At 56.6% G+C, this 18,056-nt stretch overlaps 1 protein-coding gene across 1 annotated transcript; it reads left to right on the top strand.

Moving 5' to 3' along the window:
• Positions 1-936: 936 nt before the first annotated feature.
• On the top strand, positions 937-16,263 carry ROBO3 (roundabout guidance receptor 3; the record flags this gene model as incomplete). Its single annotated transcript, XM_080816380.1, has 27 exons — positions 937-1,096; positions 4,241-4,567; positions 4,869-5,026; positions 5,557-5,677; positions 5,780-5,918; positions 6,200-6,327; positions 6,607-6,731; positions 7,917-8,088; positions 8,407-8,615; positions 8,840-8,921; positions 9,229-9,394; positions 9,640-9,806; positions 10,324-10,445; positions 10,632-10,857; positions 11,072-11,193; positions 11,438-11,609; positions 11,760-11,945; positions 12,722-12,745; positions 12,826-12,868; positions 13,071-13,210; positions 13,532-13,726; positions 13,882-14,020; positions 14,185-14,397; positions 14,777-14,928; positions 15,064-15,171; positions 15,386-15,553; positions 16,052-16,263. 27 exons carry the CDS (start codon positions 937-939, stop codon positions 16,261-16,263), a joined length of 4,176 nt encoding a protein of 1,391 aa, XP_080672506.1.
• Positions 16,264-18,056: the final 1,793 nt, after the last annotated feature.

The following is an 18,056-nucleotide window of genomic DNA, read 5'->3' as shown; positions in this document are numbered from 1 at the left end:
TCTGCCTTCAGTCTCCTCAAGAAGGTAAAACAATTTAATAAAGCACGTCAGAGAGCACAGTACTTTAAAAGTATGCAAATAGGTGGCCAGAGGTATGCATATAGATGATAAGTGCCCGGGTTCCCTTGGGCCTGTCCCCTCCAGTTTTATCCTTGGTGAGTCTCCTGCGCGTACTACTAGATTAGAGCGTGTGGAGCGGGACTCCGGGTCAAGACACAGCACCCTGTCCCATTGTCTCTCCGCTGTAAAACGGGCTACAGCGGGGTGACGGGTGGACGCGCCGTGTAGTTATTCCCCACCCACCCCGGACTCCCGCGCCAAACCACTCCAGCCTCCAGCACTTCGCAGCTAAGCCCCGGGACTTGGGAGGAAATTGAAACCAGGGCTTTGAGAGGTGGAGGAACGTTCTCGGTCTTAGCCTAAGGGCGGGTAAAAGAGAGATGGGAATCCTGTTTTAAAGTCAGTCAGAAGGGCAGAGTCAGACGGAGCCTCATCCCTCATCTTGGCTGCTTTGAGAAAGGAGGGAAACTGCTGCGGTGTCCAAAACCCCGACCGGGGACACGGGGCGCGGGGCGGGGACTCAACTCGCGCGCTACGCGACTCTAGTCCCTGGCCCTGCTAGTGGCCATCGGGGTGGGGATGGGAGGGTGGAGGGAGGCGGATTAATCCCTTAATTACGCCGTGATCGGCGTGGCACCTGCTTTCCGCCCGCCCAGCTCCCGGGGGACCGCGGCACTGGGGGGTGGAGAGAAGGACGAGGAAAGGAGGAGGGCACGCGGAGGCACGCACCGTACCCAGGCGCGCCGGCAGGAGAGCGGCACCGTGGCTGGGGCAGCGCGCAGAGGCTGTGGAGGGGCTTACGGCTCCCGGCCCGCGGGTCTCAGACCCAGGGGCTGGGCCCCGAGCCCCCCGCCCCGGTCCCAGTTGGGTCGCGCCATGCTGCGCTACCTGCTCAAAACACTGCTTCAGATGAACTTGTTCGCGGACTCGCTGGCGGGGGAGATCTCCAACTCCAGCGACCTGCTCTTCGGCCTCAACTCCTCGGTGGCGGCGTTCAACCACAGCCTGCTGCCCCCCGGCGATCCTTCTTTCAATGGTAAGACCCTGCCCCGTGGGGACGTCGGATCAAGGGATGGGGTAAGACGGGAAGGCGGCGTGGAGGGGGAGGCCAAAGCGCCCCTGCCTCAAGATCTGGGACCAAGCGGAGCGTCCCAAGCGCCTCCTCGGGGGAGGGGGTGAGGACCAAGGGGGAATTTGGGGCTTGGAGCCCCTGAGTGGGGGTATCGGCGGGAGATCCAGGGCTTGGGAGGAGATGGCTGTCAAGTCCGTTGCTCTCCATCTGCGCAACCGACCCCCGCGGCCACCCCAAGTGAGGAGAACTGTGGCTGGTGTTGGGCAATACCGAGCTAAGAGAGGCCAGCACCCAGGGCAGGGAGGGCAGAAGAGGGCACACGGTCGTCGGCGGGCCGGGGCCACTCGGTGACCCACCCAGCTAGCAGGTTTTCCTTCTCGCCCCCAAAGTTTTCCAAGAACTCACTTAGGACTTGGGCGAGGAAGCTGAAATGTTGGATGTGTTTGCTACAGAGGGCGACAAAAGCGGAGGGCGGTTTAGGGAAACTTAGAAGTTTGCAGCTCAGAGGTGGAACTCACAGCCGGCCCACCCGGCAGGACTGCGGCGGGCGGGCTGTGCCGGCGGCGAGGTCGTTACCGCTAATTACGGTGATTAATAAATGACTGAGACAGCGCGCGCTCCCCTAGCGCTGCGGGGAGGTGGCCCGAGTTGGCCGCTTGGAGTCTGGGGAAGACGCCCGATCGCGCCCCCTGCCGGCCGCGTCGGAAATTCCCGCTTTCCCGGACACCTTTGCCCAGGATTTCCCCTGGTTCCTCCCCATCCCTTGACATCCACCCACTACAATCTAGGGGCAGCACGGTCCTGGAAACTCGAAGACGACGAAAAAGGAGACATGGGCAATGTGCATGTGTTTGTGTGGGTGGTACTCCAGGTGCTGAGGGAGGAGCCCCAGAGCTTCATTAGCATGATCATTAGCTATTCATTAGCTGCCGTCGGAGCATCTCCTGAGACGGGGAATGACAGGGAGGAAATTCCAGGGAAAGGGCGCCTGCAGCTGTGTCTACAGGAATTAGGGGGAAAGGGCCGACCAGAAGGGTGTGGTATGTACGAGGCAGCAGGGCCCAAGAAGGTGGGAAGTGAGCTGGAATTCTCCGAATTCCTGGCCCCCCTTCAGGTTTCCAGGAGGTTAGGGGCAGAGCCCTTCTCCCAGACAGCACAGACACACCTCTGCACTCCCAGCGGTCTAATAGTGTTGTCACCATGCACTGTCTCATCTCCACTTGAAAATGTAAGGAGATCTGTAGGTAAGTTATTGATGGCCACATTTTGCAGCCGAGGAAACAAATTCAGAGAAGATGAAAAGTACTCCAGTGGTCACAAAAGCAGCATAAAGCTTAGCAATAACAAACCTATTTCCAGTCCACCCTAAGGTTATGCGATGGGGGAGAAATGAATATTAGGGCCTGATAGAATCTGATTAGGTACGGTGGGCTAGGGAGGAAGAGCCCCTAAATAATCAGGGAATTACCATATTTATTGAACCTTCCCCCAAGCGCTTACATTCATTATAGTGTTATGACAACCCTATCACCACTCCCATATTCAAAATAAACAGACTCAGAGAAGCTCCATAATTTGCCAAGTCTGTATAGCTAGGAAGTGTCAAATCTGAGATCCTAGCCCTACTTAGTTCCAGGACAATCCCTGAGCTCTTAGCTACTCTACGGTGGCTCAGCATGGGGCTCTGCCTAAACTGGGACTGGGTGGGATGCTGTAGAAGAGACCGCTGAGAAGCAGATTTCCATTTGGAAGGAAAGAAATCGAGAAAATTACTCCCTTCCCTAAGTGAGAGGGAAACTGATCTTGTCCTAGCCAGTTTAACTCTGCCTGGACCTTGTCGGCAGGGGGCAACCCCTTCCAGCTTCGTCTCCGTAGAACTTCTAAGAGTAGGGGTGGGGCAATGAAACCCAACCCCACACCGACGCCTGGAGCTCAAGGTCCCGGGGGGGTTTTGGAACAGAGTGGGAGTGGCGCGGGGGGGGGGCGGGTAGGGTAAGGTACAAAACAGGAGTGGGGGTAGTCCTGGGTAGTTGAGGACGCCAAATTATGCGAGGCAGCAGCGGCGCCTACTGGCCGCCGCGGGTTACAAATCCACTTGTGATGAAGTGGGAGTGTCTGAACCTAACGAGCTCGAGGATCCTAGATCTTAAAGCAACTGCGGAAGATGAAGCCCGCAGGAGTCTGCAGGCCAAGTGAGAGCCAGGAGCATAACGTGCGGGTGAACCGATTCGATGAAACAAAAGAAGGAATGGAGTCCCCTTCCTAGTTAGTGATTCAGGAAAGGAGTCCCCTTCTTAGTTACTGATTCTTAGCCTTTCTCTGCTACATCAGCCTGTAGAAGAATCTGTTGACAACTCCGCACGTCTTAGAAAAGGAGCGTTATTAGCATTTTGCTACCATTTTCATTCAGTTCCTGAGACTTTACGGGTTTCTCCAAGCATGATCCTCTGGGAGTCAGTAAGAGGGGTACCTGGCTGGCTCAGTCGGCAGAGCCTGCGACTCTTGATCTCTGAGTCATGAGTTCGAGTCCAACGTTGAACATAGAGTTTACTTAATAAAATAAATAAATAAACAACAAAAAAAAAGACAAAGAAGAGCTCTATGTCCATTCACGGACTCCAGGTTAAGAACCTCTCCTAGACCCTGACTCTAGTCAGATCACTCTCTTCTCACCTTTCCTAAGAGACCCCAGGCTGGCCCACCACCATGTGGAGGCCAAGGACCACGTGTTGGCTCTGGTGTCCTGCTTCAGGGAGTGAGGACAATCTGCAAACCAGTCGGTGTGGGAGACTGACTACCCCTGGACTAGAGGAGTGGTCTACTTGCCCAGACAAGGCCCAGTCACTCTCCACTTATCCTTGAGAGAGAAGGCTGGTGTTTTTAGGCAGCCTAGAAAGCCAGCCTAGGAGTTTGTGTCCTGATTCTTCTACTGATCTCCCTATCTGTAGGCATATCTTTTCCAGCCCAAGAATGTGGAGGTACCCGTCTGCCCAGAGGACCCCTTCAGAGGGAAGGGGGACAGGGGGGTGGGCAGACAAGGTTGTCTTTCTCTCTGGAACCTCTCCCTAATTTCCGGGTCGAAATGCTGTGCCAACCCCCTGCCCTCAGCGTCAAGGGTCGAGCCGGAGGACGCGATGCCGCGCATCGTGGAGCAGCCGCCAGATCTGTTGGTCTCCCGAGGCGAGCCGGCCACGCTGCCCTGCCGCGCCGAGGGCCGACCCCGGCCCAACATCGAGTGGTACAAGAATGGGGCGCGAGTGGCCACTGCGCGCGAGGACCCGCGCGCGCACCGCCTGCTGCTGCCCAGCGGCGCCCTCTTCTTCCCGCGCATCGTGCACGGGCGCCGCGCGCGCCCCGACGAGGGTGTCTACACTTGTGTGGCGCGCAACTACTTGGGGGCAGCGGCCAGTAGAAATGCCTCGCTGGAAGTGGCAGGTGAGAGGCGCACTGTCTTCTGGTTGCTTCCCAGCAGACGCGGAGGGCCCCAGGTAATCCGATCAGGAACCAGCCCCAATCTCAGCTCCTTCAGCATCTTCTTTTGGGACCGTGACCCTAGGTGTCTAACGTCCACGCGCTGGCCTGAGTATTTTTGCACCTGGGGAAGAGTTCGGGTCTGTGGTGATACACCCCTCCCCAAAACACTTCCCTTGTGTTCTAACCCAGTTGTTCATTTATTCCCCTGGTCGGTCATTCTCATTCTCTCTTTGTCTCTGTCCCTGTCTCTCTCTCTCTACAGTCCTCCGTGATGATTTCCGGCAGTCTCCTGGAAACGTGGAGGTGGCAGTGGGGGAGCCGGCGGTAATGGAATGCGTGCCCCCCCGTGGCCACCCAGAGCCTTCCGTGTCCTGGAAGAAGGACAGTACAAGACTCAAGGAGGAGGAGGGGAGGATCACGGTGAGGCGAGGCGTGGTGCCAGGGCTAAGGATCTGATGGGGAGGGGCGGGGGAGGGCCAGGGCCGGGGCCAAGGTCGTCTTGGTGGGTGGGGCTATAAGGTAAGGGTCCCGGCATGTCCCAAAGGAGGAAAGAGTGAATCTAAGGGTTTTGGAGGGCCAAGGAGTAATGTCTTGGATATGATAAGATTTCAGGAGATTTAAGGTCCTGGCATTAGTGGACCAGAGGCTGAGAGCCAGCTATTAAGTGAGGGATAAGTTAAGGATGGATAGGATGGACTTGGAATAAAAACAGGTGGGGAGCAAGAGGCCCCAGGAACTCGTGGAAGGGAGGTTGGGCCGTTGGAACAAACATAGACCTGAGGGCCCCTTCCCCCCCCCCCAACCACCCTCGGGCAGATCACTCAAGGATTCCTTATCTGATAAGTGGGTCAATTTTTCTGATCTTCATTGGCTTACTGGGAGGATGAAATAAATAAATAAATTTGCTTTGATGGCTACCGAAGACCAAAGTTACCGTTATTACTCTGCAGATCCGTGGAGGGAAGCTGATGATGTCACATACACTCAAGAGTGATGCAGGGCTGTATGTGTGTGTGGCCTCCAACATGGCGGGAGAACGGGAGAGTGGGGCCGCTGAACTTGTTGTACTGGGTAGGCACAGGGAGTTTGGGGGTTACAGGGGTGTGCAGCCTGGGTAGTAAGAAGCCGTGCAGACCCCCCTCCCCCCGCGATTCACTCACTCCCGCTCCATAGAGCGACCCTCGTTCCTGCGTAGACCAGTGAATCAGGTGGTCCTGGCAGACGCCCCCGTGGATTTCCTATGCGAGGTGCAGGGGGACCCCCCGCCCCGTCTACGCTGGCGCAAGGAGGATGGGGAACTGCCCACAGGCAGGTGAGAATCCCTCTCCTCCTGCCTGTAAGGAGACCCAAGCAGCTCAAGAGCATACCCTGCCCTAGAAAACTGGAAGGCAGACACCATCTCACTTGACGACACACAGAAACCTGTCTCCTGGAGACTGTGGCCCCTGCCCTATCTGGTCCCCATCTCATTTGATAGGTCCCTGTTGAGGCCTACTTTGTCTTTATGTACCCCAATTGTGGTGTCTGTCCTGGGGGAGAGAAAAGGGGTCTGTAGCTCTGGCCAACCCAGCCTGGGGGTGGGGAGTGGAGCAGGTATGAGATCCGGAGTGACCACAGCCTTCGGATCGGGCGTGTGAGTGCTGACGATGAGGGGACCTACACCTGTGTGGCTGAGAACAGCGTGGGCCGGGCCGAAGCATCTGGCTCCCTCACTGTTCACGGTAAGGGCCCACCTGGGACTGCCAGAGGCAGGGATGACATGCGGGAACGTGGTGGATGGGGTAAAGAGGAGAATGAGGGAGAAATGGCCGAGTGGGAGAGATGGGTGGGCCACTTGAGACTTGGAGAAGAGAAAGGAGGAGAAAGCTGAGCCAGCTTGAACAAAAGATGGGTATAGGCTCCCACTTAAGCCAAGCTTGGGCTTCCCTCTCTCTCCTGGTCCCTCAGTCTCCCTTCTGAATGCCTGACTCCCTGTTCCTTTATCCCCTCCCCCTTCCCAGTCCCACCCCAGCTGGTGACCCAGCCCCAGGACCAGATGGCAGCTCCTGGTGAGAGCGTGGCTTTCCAGTGTGAGACCAAAGGAAACCCCCCACCTGCCATCTTCTGGCAAAAGGAGGGAAGTCAAGTAGGTGGCCAGATCTGTGGGCCTTCCCACAAGCTTCTCCCCTGGGTCTTAGCCCCCCTCCTTTTACATGCTGCAGACTTCTCCTGGAGGTCCTGTTTTACCTTTGGTCCTCCCAGAAACCCTTGCAAGTTATTTGGGAGGCTTAAATAAGATAATGAATATAAAAGGCCTGGAGCATATTGAACACTTTAAAAAGAAATGATGTTAATATGTTTAGGTGGGAGGAAGCAGTCCTGTATGGTAATTCCCTGGAGAATCCTTCTATTTTAAGCAAGGCTGTCCTGAAGATGTAGCAAATCCAGCCCATACCTGAGGCCTGGGCTTTAATAAACTGCTCTGAAAAGTATTTACTCTAACAAAGCTGTTCAGGGCACAGCAGGACTCTATCATCTACTTCCAAGGGACTTCCCCCAGGGGGAGCTCACAGTAACCCCCCTGTGCAAACAAATTCCTCAACACACAAGCGGAATGAACATTCACTGAAGTTACAAAATGAGTACTGAACGCTAGGGGAAGGGAATTTTGCTACTGGGAAACAGGGTCAGTATAATCAAATAAGTCTGACTAATCCCACCCCAACGGAAAACCAGTTCTCCCACTACCTCATTCCCAATCCACACCACAATTTTCCAACATTTTCTCCAGCATCTGGGATTGCTGTATTTTAATTAGATTCTTAAATGAGTAAAAATGCTGATGGTAGTAGAGGGTGGGAGTAGCGATCCATCGGGGGTCAGCAAGGTGCCATTTACCTGTGACCCAAACCTCTTTCTCAACCTTCCATGTATCTACATAACATAGAACCAGAAAGAAGGGGAAAACAAACTTTTATCACATAATATTTTAAAAGATTTTCACAATTACTCATTTAATCCTTGTAATTATCCCCCAAGAGCCAAATTTGGGGAAATCTGGGTTCAGGAAGGTTAAAGAGCTTGCTCAAAGTTTCCCAAAGAGTAAGTCACAAAGCTGGGAAGTGCACCCCAAAAATCATCTAATAAAATCTCCACATTTTTGTGAGTAGATCTAACTAGTTGGCCCAAGGTCATATAACTGGCTGGTGGTGACAGAGTAGGAACTAGAACCTTAGGAATTCTCTGAATTCTGAGGTTGATGGGAATAGGGATCTTTCTCTCTGCTGGCTGCCTGCTCATTCCCTACCCTGGTTCCTTGCTCTGTCCCCAGGTTCTGCTTTTCCCCAGTCAGCCACTTCAACCCAAGGGGCGCTTCTCAGTGTCTCCCAGCGGCCAGCTCAACATTACCTCCGTGCAGAGCGGGGATGCTGGTTACTACGTGTGTCAGGCTGTTAGTGTGGCTGGCAGCATCCTGGCCAAGGCCCTATTGGAGGTAAAAAGAGGTAGGTGCTCATGGAGATAGGCCTGGACCCATGGCCTAGAAGGAAATAAATGGCTTCAAGATAATCTGTTTTTCTTGGATTCTATATAATATGTCTGCAAGGGGAGGGGCGCCTTCCTGAGACATGACCTTGAAGTTTGGAAATCCACTACAGCAGCCACTGATAGGTGGCTGGTCCCAGGCAGAGACTCCAGATGGTTATCGAAGCCCCTCCGATCTCTGGGGGGAGGAGGAGAGAAGGAACAGAGAAGGAAGACAAGGGGCTGGTGGCCTGAACCCGGGATCCTCTCCTGAGGTGCCCAAGTTCTTCCTCTCTCAGCCTCCTCCTTGGATGGGCTGCCTCCCATCATCCTCCAGGGACCAGCCAATCAGACGCTGGCACTTGGCTCCTCTGTGTGGCTGCCATGCAGAGTGACTGGGAACCCTCAACCTAGTGTCCAGTGGAAGAAGGATGGGCAGTGGCTGCAGGGGGATGACCTCCAGCTCAACCTCATGGCCAACGGTACCCTGTACATCGCCAGCGTGCAGGTGAGTCTCCCCCCTGGGACCTGAGTAACTGAGCATGGTCACACAGTCCACATGCCCACCTCTCGTAAGTACCTGCTGGGACTCCCACCATCTCTACTCCTCTGCTCTCTGAGGCCATGGAAAGTGGATCATGCCTTCCCCAGGCTTCTGAACAACCCCCCTCAACCCCCTTCACCCCACCGTGCTCCATCTCCAGTTTGCCAGTTCTCTACCCTCTCCTGTAGGAGACGGACATGGGTTTCTACAGCTGTGTGGCCAAGAGTTTCACAGGGGAGGCCACGTGGAGTAGCTGGCTTAAGAGGCGGGGTGAGTTTTGCCTCTGGCCCCTTGCTTTGCCTGCACCTTCATCCAAACCTGCTTTGAAAGTAGTCAGTACCTCCCCAGGCCCCAGCACTGCTTAAGCTTCCAAATACCATGGCCACGATGGTGGGGAGGAGGAGGACGGAAGTGATGCCCTTGGGAGGCTGATGTGAGTAGGGTTTAGTTCACTTCTTTCCCTTCTCCACTGTCACCACGGTCACAGCTCCTCAGCTTCTCTGCCAAGGGGGCAGGTTACATGGGGGGGGGCATCCTTTTCCCACCCTTCTACTTAAAGATTATCTCCTCACTGCAGAAGATTGGGGAGTATCGCCAGAGCCCCCTACCGAACGCAGTACCCCTCCGGGGCCTCCCTCTCAGCCAGTGGTCACTGAGATCACCAAGAACAGCATTACCCTGACCTGGGAGCCCAACCCACAGGCGGGGGCCACAGTCACCTCTTATGTGATAGAGGCCTTCAGGTATGGAGAAAGTTTTACATGCCAACCTGGGAAGTCAGAAGAGAATCTTATGTCCTTGGCTTGGCTTATGGTGGGAGGAAAGCTTGGCTTGTGTCCTTATGGTCTTGGCTATGGTGGAAAGAGTTTTGCCAGTTCCCTCTCCCAAGATGGGGAGATAGGAGAGGGTCATAGAAAACAGATGAGAGGGAGTAGACAGGTCGGGGGTTCCTGGCTCAGACAACTCTGTCACCCCATCCTGGTTGCAGCCAAGCAGCTGGCAACACATGGCGGACAGTGGCCGATGGCGTGCAACTGGAGACGCACACGGTCGGTGGTCTGCAGCCCAACACCATCTATCTGTTCCTGGTGCGTGCTGTGGGAGCCTGGGGCCTCAGTGAGCCCAGCCCCGTCTCTGAGCCTGTGCGCACCCAGGGTGAGTAAGGTCAGAGTCCCCAGCTCGGGCATATGACACAAAACACTGCAGATCACCCCTCCCTTCAAACTATGGCAGCATGGCAGCCCTTCTCTGCTGTGCCAGGCCTCTCCTGGTAGCCCAGCCTGGAATAGATCATGCCTCTCTCTCGTGGAGGGAACAAGAGAAGAGGGGAGAGGGGGAAATTCAGTCATCTTGGCAGCCCCTCACTTCTGAGCCTTTTACCCACAGATACTGTACCTTATTAGGACTAGAAGGGACCTTGGCAGGTTCATCTTCATGCTGGAGGTGAGGAACTGAGGTCTCTAAAGTGCAGAAAGTAGGTTCGTAGTAGCTGGACACCCAGGTGCGCCTCTAGAAGCTCTTCCCCTGACCAGCCCCCTCCTGATCCTGGGGTGTGCTCTGGGGTGCTAAGTAGTCCAGTCTGTGGGGGCAGCGTAAGGCAGGATACAAGGACACTTTCAGTCTCACTCCCTGTCCCTGGTGGCCCCTGCTGAGTGGGCTCTTTGGTCACTAGACAGCAACCCATCCAGGCCTGTGGAGGACCCATGGAGAGGACAGCGGGGGCTGGCCGAAGTGGCTGTGCGCACGCAGGAGCCCATAGTCCTTGGGCCCCGGACCTTGCAGGTGTCCTGGACTGTGAGTGTGGCACAGGGATGAGGTTAAGGGCAGGGATGAGGGCCATAGGGACCTCCAAGAATGGGTCCGGGAAGGGTGGGAGGTGAGTGGCTGGGGAAGACAGGGTGAGTGGAGGAGGGGCAGGGCCCAGAGGACTTGTGTGGTCCCTGTTTCTCCTTCTTATGTGCTTTGTCTTGTCTCCTACAGGTAGATGGTCCAGTCCAGCTGGTGCAAGGTTTCCGGGTGTCTTGGAGGGTAGCAGGTCCTGATGGGGGAAGCTGGACTGTACTGGACCTACAGTCCCCAACCCAGCAAAGTACTGTGCTGAGAGGACTCCCGCCAGGGACCCAAATTCAGATCAAGGTGCAAGCACAAGGCCAGGAGGGGCTGGGGACTGAAAGTCCCGTTGTGACCAGGAGCATTCCTGAGGAAGGTAAGGGAGGAGGTGCACAGAGCAGATGAATGGACAACAGGAAAAAGGGAGTGGGGAAGGACAGAAGTTTGCAGGGCAAGAGCAAGGGGAGCTGTGGGAAGAAAGGATACCTGATATCTCAGTTTCTGAGGTGATACCTGGGAGTGGGAAGGTTGGGGCAGGAGGCGTAGCTGGCAATGACTGTCTTTCTCACCATACTCCACGGTGGGCACAGCCCCCAGTGGTCCCCCTCAGGGAGTAACAGTGGTCTTGGGAGGTGAAGGCAACAGCAGTGTCACGGTGTCCTGGGAACCTCCACTCCCTTCCCAGCAAAATGGGGTCATCAAGGAATACCAGGTACAAGGTTTTGGAAGGGACTGGGGAGGGGAGGGAGAGGGAGAAGCTAGGGGCTAGGATTAGGGAGGAGGGAACCTAGACTTTGGGGCTGGAGATGTGGTTTGGGAAGAGGAGAGAGGTTTCAAAGTGTTCCCTCCAGGCTGAATGATGCCTGGCTAGCCCCCTCTACTATTCAGAGTTTCGAGTTTCCACGCGAGGCCAGGATCCCTTTTCAGACTCTAAACCCGGGTCTCGGCCTCCCCAGATCTGGTGCCTGGGCAATGAGAGCCGCTTCCACCTCAACCGGTCCGCGGCAGGCTGGGCACGTTCCGCGGTGCTCCGAGGACTGCTGCCCGGTCTTCTGTACCGGACCCAGGTCGCGGCGGTCACCGGCGCTGGCGTGGGCGTGGCCAGTGTCCCGGTGTCGGTGCAGCTGCGTGAGTCCGGAGAAGGGGTGGGCGCGCCGGGCTGGGGAATTGGAGTCGGGGGTTCCTGGCGTAGCTGGGCCTACGGGGTCAGGGATGGCCCCCCTTCCTGGCTGCCGGCTTTCCAGGCTCCTGGTCCCCTCACCTCTCTGACCCCCACAGCTTCCCCGCCGGAATCGGAGCCTGGGCTGGAGGTGGGCCCGGGGCTGGCGGAGCGGCTGGCGAGGGTGTTGCGGGAGCCTGCCTTCCTTGCGGGCAGCGGCGCCGCCTGCGGGGCGCTGCTGCTCGGGCTCTGCGCCGTCCTTTACCGGCGCCGGAGGCAGCGCAAGGAGCTCAGTCACTACACGGGTGAGCGGCGCCTGGGGGGCGGTGCAGGCGGAGGGGCTCACTTGGGCGATGGGGAACGGAAAGGGGGCCCTGGAATGGGCGGGGCCTAGAGATCCCGCCCCTCAGGGAGGGAGGCGGGCCGGCCCGAGAGCGGGACGGGAGGAGCTCGCGGCTCGGGGAGTGGGGGCGGGGTCAGAGGGAGGGGTGGCTCCCTCGAGAGGGACGCGCAGAGGGCACCGTCGTGCAGGGAGCGGACGGGACTGGGGGGAAGTGGCAGGACCTAGAAGGGGTGGGACCTGAGTCTGGGAGAGGGATAAAATATTCCCCTAAAATGACTCGAGAGGAGAGCGGGCTTTGCAGTCAGTCTCAGTATAGAAGGGGCAATTCTGGAGGGGGCGGGGAGCTCTTTCCCGAGGGGCGGGGGCCTAGTGGGAGGGGGCGTGGCCAGGGGCCGAGTATTAAAATATGAGGCAGGGTCTGGGTGGAAAGGCGGGGCCCGCTGAAAAGAGCCGACTTGATTTCTGCTACTCCCTGGTAAGGGGCGTGTCTGGAGAGATTCTAAGGTATCTTAGATCAGGAGTTCCCAACCTTGGCTACACATGGGAATAACTTGGGGAGCTTTTTAGAAAAATACTGATGGTTGAGTCCCACTTCTAGAAATTCTTATGAAATTGGTCCAGGGGTACAGGCTGAGTGAAGGAATTGGGACCGTGGCCAAGAAGGGGACAAGAATGTGGGTATTTCTGACCCTTTCTCCATTTACCCTCTTCTTTCTCCCATGGATTCCTTTTCGGAAGCCTCCTTTGCCTACACACCTGCAGGTAAGCTATCTCTGCTCCAGTGGGGTTCAGACCCCAAGTACGGGCCCTTCTCTCACCCAGTCTCCCCCTCATCTTCCCAGTGTCCTTCCCACACTCAGAGGGCCTCTCTGGAGCCAGTTCCAGGTAATCCTTGTAATCCATATTCCAAGGATAATCCCCCTCCATCAAGTGACCATTCTCCTTCCTCCTCAGGCCTCCCTGCCACTGACTGTCTCCCACCTGCCACCCTCAAATTCACCATTACTGTCCTACAATTCCTGATTACTCTTAAATTCGCTAGCCTGTTCCGGCTCTGGGTCCCCAGCGTTCACGTGCTTTCCCTCAGGCCACCCATGGGCCTTGGCCCCGCCCCCTACCCTTGGCTAGCAGACTCGTGGCCCCACCCATCTCGAAGCCCCTCAGCCCAGGAGCCCAGGGGGAGCTGCTGCCCCAGCAATCCTGACCCAGACGACAGATATTACAATGGTGAGGAGTTCTAATTCCCTCAGTGGCACACCTGGCCCCCAACACCCTTCTCTCCTCTCCACCTCCTGGGGCACACTGAAGGGAGCCGAGGATTGCCTGTCTTCCTGAGGTTGGTCAGTCCTTGGGGAGGATATGAGTTGGGGGAACTTCTCTCATGCCTAACCTTTACCCTGGTTTGGGAGGTAAGGTGGGGGAAGGTGGGGGAAGAAGTTGATCCAGTGGGATCTCCTTTTGCCCTCCATTCTCCTGTTGTCGCTATTTCTCTGTCTCTGCACCCTGCCCCTTGCCTCCCCCCCTGGCCTCCCTCTTTCTCCTCCTCAGAAGCAGGGATCTCCCTGTACCTGGCTCAGACAGCCCGGGGCACTGCCCCCCCTACCGAGGGTCCTGTCTACAGCACCATTGAGCCACCAGGGGAGGAGCTGCAGACCTTCCATGGGGGTTTCCCCCCAAATCCCTCAGGGGATCCAGGCACCTGGAGCCAGTATGCTCCTCCTGAATGGATCCAGGGGGACAGTGGTATGACTTAGTCCCTAACACCCCCATTTTAGCTCTGAGCAGAGCATCCCCAGGGAATATCCCTACCCTTCCCCTCTTGAACCCAACCCAGCACTTTCTTCTGACATTTCTCATCTGCCTCTTATCTCGGTTTGTCCCCATCCTACCCTTCTCAGGAGCCAGGGGAGGCAAAGTAAAGCTTCTGGGAAAACCTGTGCAGATGCCCTCTCTCAGCTGGCCAGAAGCCCTGCCACCACCTCCCCCTTCCTCTGAACTGAGCTGCCTAGAGGGGCCTGAGGAGGAGCTGGAGGGCGGGTAAGGCTGTGCCCTGTTGCATATGCCCTAGACAGATGGGAAGGGCCAAGGGCCCCTGGCAGGGGGGAGGGCAGAGGTGCTAGGAGAGGAGGGGAGAGGGCAACCAGAGTAGAAGGTATGGAAACTACTCAGTCATCGCTACTCTCCTTCCTCTTTGCCCCCAGCTCAGAGCCAGAAGAGTGGTGCCCACCAATGCCTGAGCAGAGCCATGCGGCAGAGCCCAGCTCCAGTGGAGTGTGCTTGGTCCCTCCATCCCAAGGGGAAGCCCCCTCTCCCACATCTTCCTATGGACAGCAGTCCACAGCCACTCTTACCCCCTCACCTCCTGACCCTCCCCAGCCTCCCACTGACATTCCCCATCTCCACCAGATGCCCAGGTAGGGAGGTATATAGTGCCTCGCACACTATAGGCCCTGGGTGCATATCTATTCTGTGGATGATTGGATGGATGGATGGATGGATGAATCTGGGATACAGAGGTCTCATGACCGCGTCAGGGTAGAAGTGTGATTCGGGAAGGAACTTGATGGCTGACAAGGTTTCTCACTCCCTTCAGACTGTGTCTCCATTGGAGCGGCTCGGCAAGCTTCTTGGGGCATTTCAAAAACATGGCTCCCCTCATACTTCCCTAGCTTTCGAGCTCTGTGGGGGACAGCCTGTGCCTTATTCATTGGAGTATCTAGCACAGTGCCTGGCACCTAGTAGGCACTCAGAGTTTCTTGAATGAACAAATGCTGAAGCCTCATGTCATTGCAGGAGGGTGCCCCTTGGGCCAAGTTCCCCTCTCAGTGTATCCCAGCCCACTCTGAGTAGCCACGAAGGGAGGCCTGTTGGCCTGGGTGCTGGCACCACAGTCTCCCATCACCTCAGCCCCAGCCCTGTCCCCAGTACAGCCAGCAGTGCCCCGGGTGAGTCTGCAGCATGATCCGTCTGCCCCTACCTTCCCATGCCCCCCCCCCCAGCTTGTTTCCTCTTCACCCTCAAGCCCCTTTCCTGATCCTGTCTCGTATACCTGCTCTTCTCCCCATCTGCTAATGCTACAGGGAGAACCTGGCAGGTGCCTGGGGAGATGACTCCTCCACTTCAAGGGCCCCGTGTCCGAATCCGGAAACCCAAGGCTGTTCCCTACCGTCGGGAGCACAGTCCTGGTGGTGAGGGTGCCATGGGCCATGAGAGATGGGGGCAGTAGGGGGACTAGGCAGGAAACCAAGGGTGAGCTCTGGGGGCTGGAGGAGGGAGCAGGTGAACCTAAATCTTGGGCCGTTCAGTCGCAGCCTCAGCCTCCTGGTGCCAGGGAGTAGGAGTGGGAGAAAGATCGGTGTCAGGAGAGGTGGGAGAGTCTGCTGAAAGCCGGTCTCTCCCCAGACTTGCCCCCACCACCCTTGCCGCCACCAGAGGAAGAGACAAGCTGGGCCTTAGGGCTGAGAGCAGCAGGCAGCATGTCCTCCTTGGAACGGGAGCGGGAGCGCAGTGGGGAGAGGAGAATGGTGCAGGCTGGGCCCCCGGGGGCCCAGCGGGGTCCCCACTTGGATGGTAAGGAGGGCCAGGGCAGGCCAGAGGGTCACTGCTACACCAGAAGGGGGCACTAGAGGCTAATTGTGTAGTATAGACCCTGCCATCGAAGGGCTCTGAAATTTTCAACCCATCTCACCCCTCACCTTCCTTTGGGTTCATGCATTTGGTCCAAACCTACACTTATCTCTGTAGCTCTCTCTGAGAAAAATCCCCTGAAGTTCCCCAGTTGTATAACTTCCCAGGACTGCAGCCCAGATGAGGGAAGAGTGGGGCTGGGTGTTCTGTCCTTCCCCAAGGCTCTTTCTGTCTGGGAGTTCCTGATGGGTTTCTGAGCATGCGTTATGTCAAGGCCACGTGCTGGTCATGCTGTTTCTCCTCAGCCCCCAGGATGGCCTGAGCCCCGTGCCGGCCGTCAGCAATTCTCAGAGCTGGGATTGAGGCCAGGGGGGCCCAGTGGGCAAACAGTGACATTCTGTTCTCTGCCTGGGTCCGGTTGCCCTTCTCTCTTGTGTGCAGAAGAAGCCTGGCTCCCCTACAGCCGACCGGGCTTCCTGTCCCGGGGCCAGGCCACCAGCACCTGTTCCACAGCGGGCAGTAACTCTTCCAGAGGCTCGAGCAGCTCTCGAGGCTCCCGGGGCCCTGGCCGGAGCCGGAGCCGGAGCCGGAGCCAAAGGCCGGGACAGAAACGTGGAGAGGTGAGGGCTGGGGTGTGCAAGCGATGGGAGTAGAAGGCTAGGTGGGGTGAGCCAGGGGTGACGGAAAATAGGAAGAGAGAGAAAGGCTTTCTGAGCTGGTGTCAAAAGGAGGGGACCCAGTGACTGAAGGGGGAAGGATCCTGGAGAACAGGTGACAAAGGGTGAAGACACGGTCATACTGAGAGGAGCCTGGGCTCCACAGAGAGTGGGTTCAGGAGAAGGGCTAAGGAAGAGAGGAGGCCCGACCCCTCCCACAGCCTGCTTGTCCCAGCCTAGGGTCTTGCAAACCAGCCTCTTTCTCTCTCTAGGAACCAAGATGACCCTCAAGGAGGATATCAGTCAGGAGTTCCACAGGGAAGGGCTTGTCCCCGGGGCCGGGGAGCCTCGCATGAGAGCCCCTCCCCCTGGTAAATGGGGGTGAGCTGAGAGGAGCAGGGGGGGGTCTCTTCCCTCCCAGCAATGATGCTTAGAAGCTAGAGAACCAGGTCTTCCCTTTCTATCTCAACCTGAACCTCATTTGTAAAAGTGACAATAAAAAGAGTCTGATCGGAGCCCTGGACCCCACTTGTCTGGTTTCACGCAGGACATGGGGAAGAAAGGGGCTGCGAGAGGGTGTAGATCAAGGCACAGAGTAGCTCCCATTTCCTTTTGAACTTCCACAAAAGCCCGAGGTGAGGGCAGGGGCCTGTCTTGCCTCCTGAAGGAGCTGAAGCCCATTGAAGCCCAGTTAAAGGGACTTTCCAAAGGACCAACAGTGAGAAACTGTCCCACCTTTAGTCAACCAAGCCAGGTCCTCCTTGGGTGTCCTCCTCAGTGGTCTGTTTACTCTCCTGTAAGGAAATATGCCCCTCACAATAATAATAATTTTTTAAAAATTCAAACAGGGGTGCCCAGGTGGCTCAGGCCCTTAAGCATCCAACACGAGTTCGGCTCAGGTCAGGATCTCAGGGTTTTGAGAAGAAGCCCCGCCTCCGGCTCCGCACCCATGGGGAGTCTGCTTGTCCCTCTCCCTCTCCCCCTCTCTCTGCTCCCCTCTGTCCTCCCTCCCCACTCTCTAAAATAAATTTTAAAATTCTGTAAACAATTTTTTAAAATAAAACTCAGAGAATGGGGTTGATGGGGGGAAACCCCAGTCGACAAAGGAAAACAGGCTTTTTTCAAATTCCCTAACCCCCTCACAGAGGGTGTGTGCACAGGGAGACCTCTAGGCAGGCCCGGGTGTGACTGGTTTGACTGGCGTAGAATTTTTGGAAATTTTGGCCCTGAATGCTACAGTGCACATGGCTCCCTCCCCCACAGCCCATGCCCCCGCATGGTTTTCTGGGCTTTTGTTTCCTTCTGACTTCTTTACCCCCAGGCTCAGTAACTGCCCTGGCCTCTCAGGGGACGGCCACTTGCCCCCACTCCCACCCCAAGCCCAGGCTCTGACCTCTCCTGCCACTGTGACCTAAGCGTGCACAAATCCCTTTTTCTCCATTGGTCTGGCAAACAGGGTTGGAATGTTTTCAAAAGGAATTTTACCAGGAAGCTGAAAGAAAAACAAAGTCCAAAAAAGGAAAAGCAAATAGAGAGGAACGGATATGTCTCCAGAGCACGGATTTGTCATCCTGAGACTGAGACACCCCAGCCCAGGCTGGTCTGGGGAAGTAGTTCCGGCAGTGCCATGTCCCCCAGGCCCTGCCTCACTTGGCCTGTGAGTTCAGAGTGGTCTCCAGTTAGAGCAGCTTAGGTCTGGGGGCCTAGCACCCCCTTTCAGGGCCTGCTTCCTGATTGGCCCTCCCTAAGGGCATCCTCCTGTGGCCCCTGGTCTTGCTCAGGAGCACTGT

Source organism: Martes martes, assembly GCF_963455335.1.
Source record: "Martes martes genome assembly, chromosome: 10".
NCBI classification, from domain to species: Eukaryota; Metazoa; Chordata; class Mammalia; order Carnivora; family Mustelidae; genus Martes; species Martes martes.
Note: the sequence above shows the minus strand (reverse complement) of the source record. Positions and strands in the feature narration are given on the sequence as shown.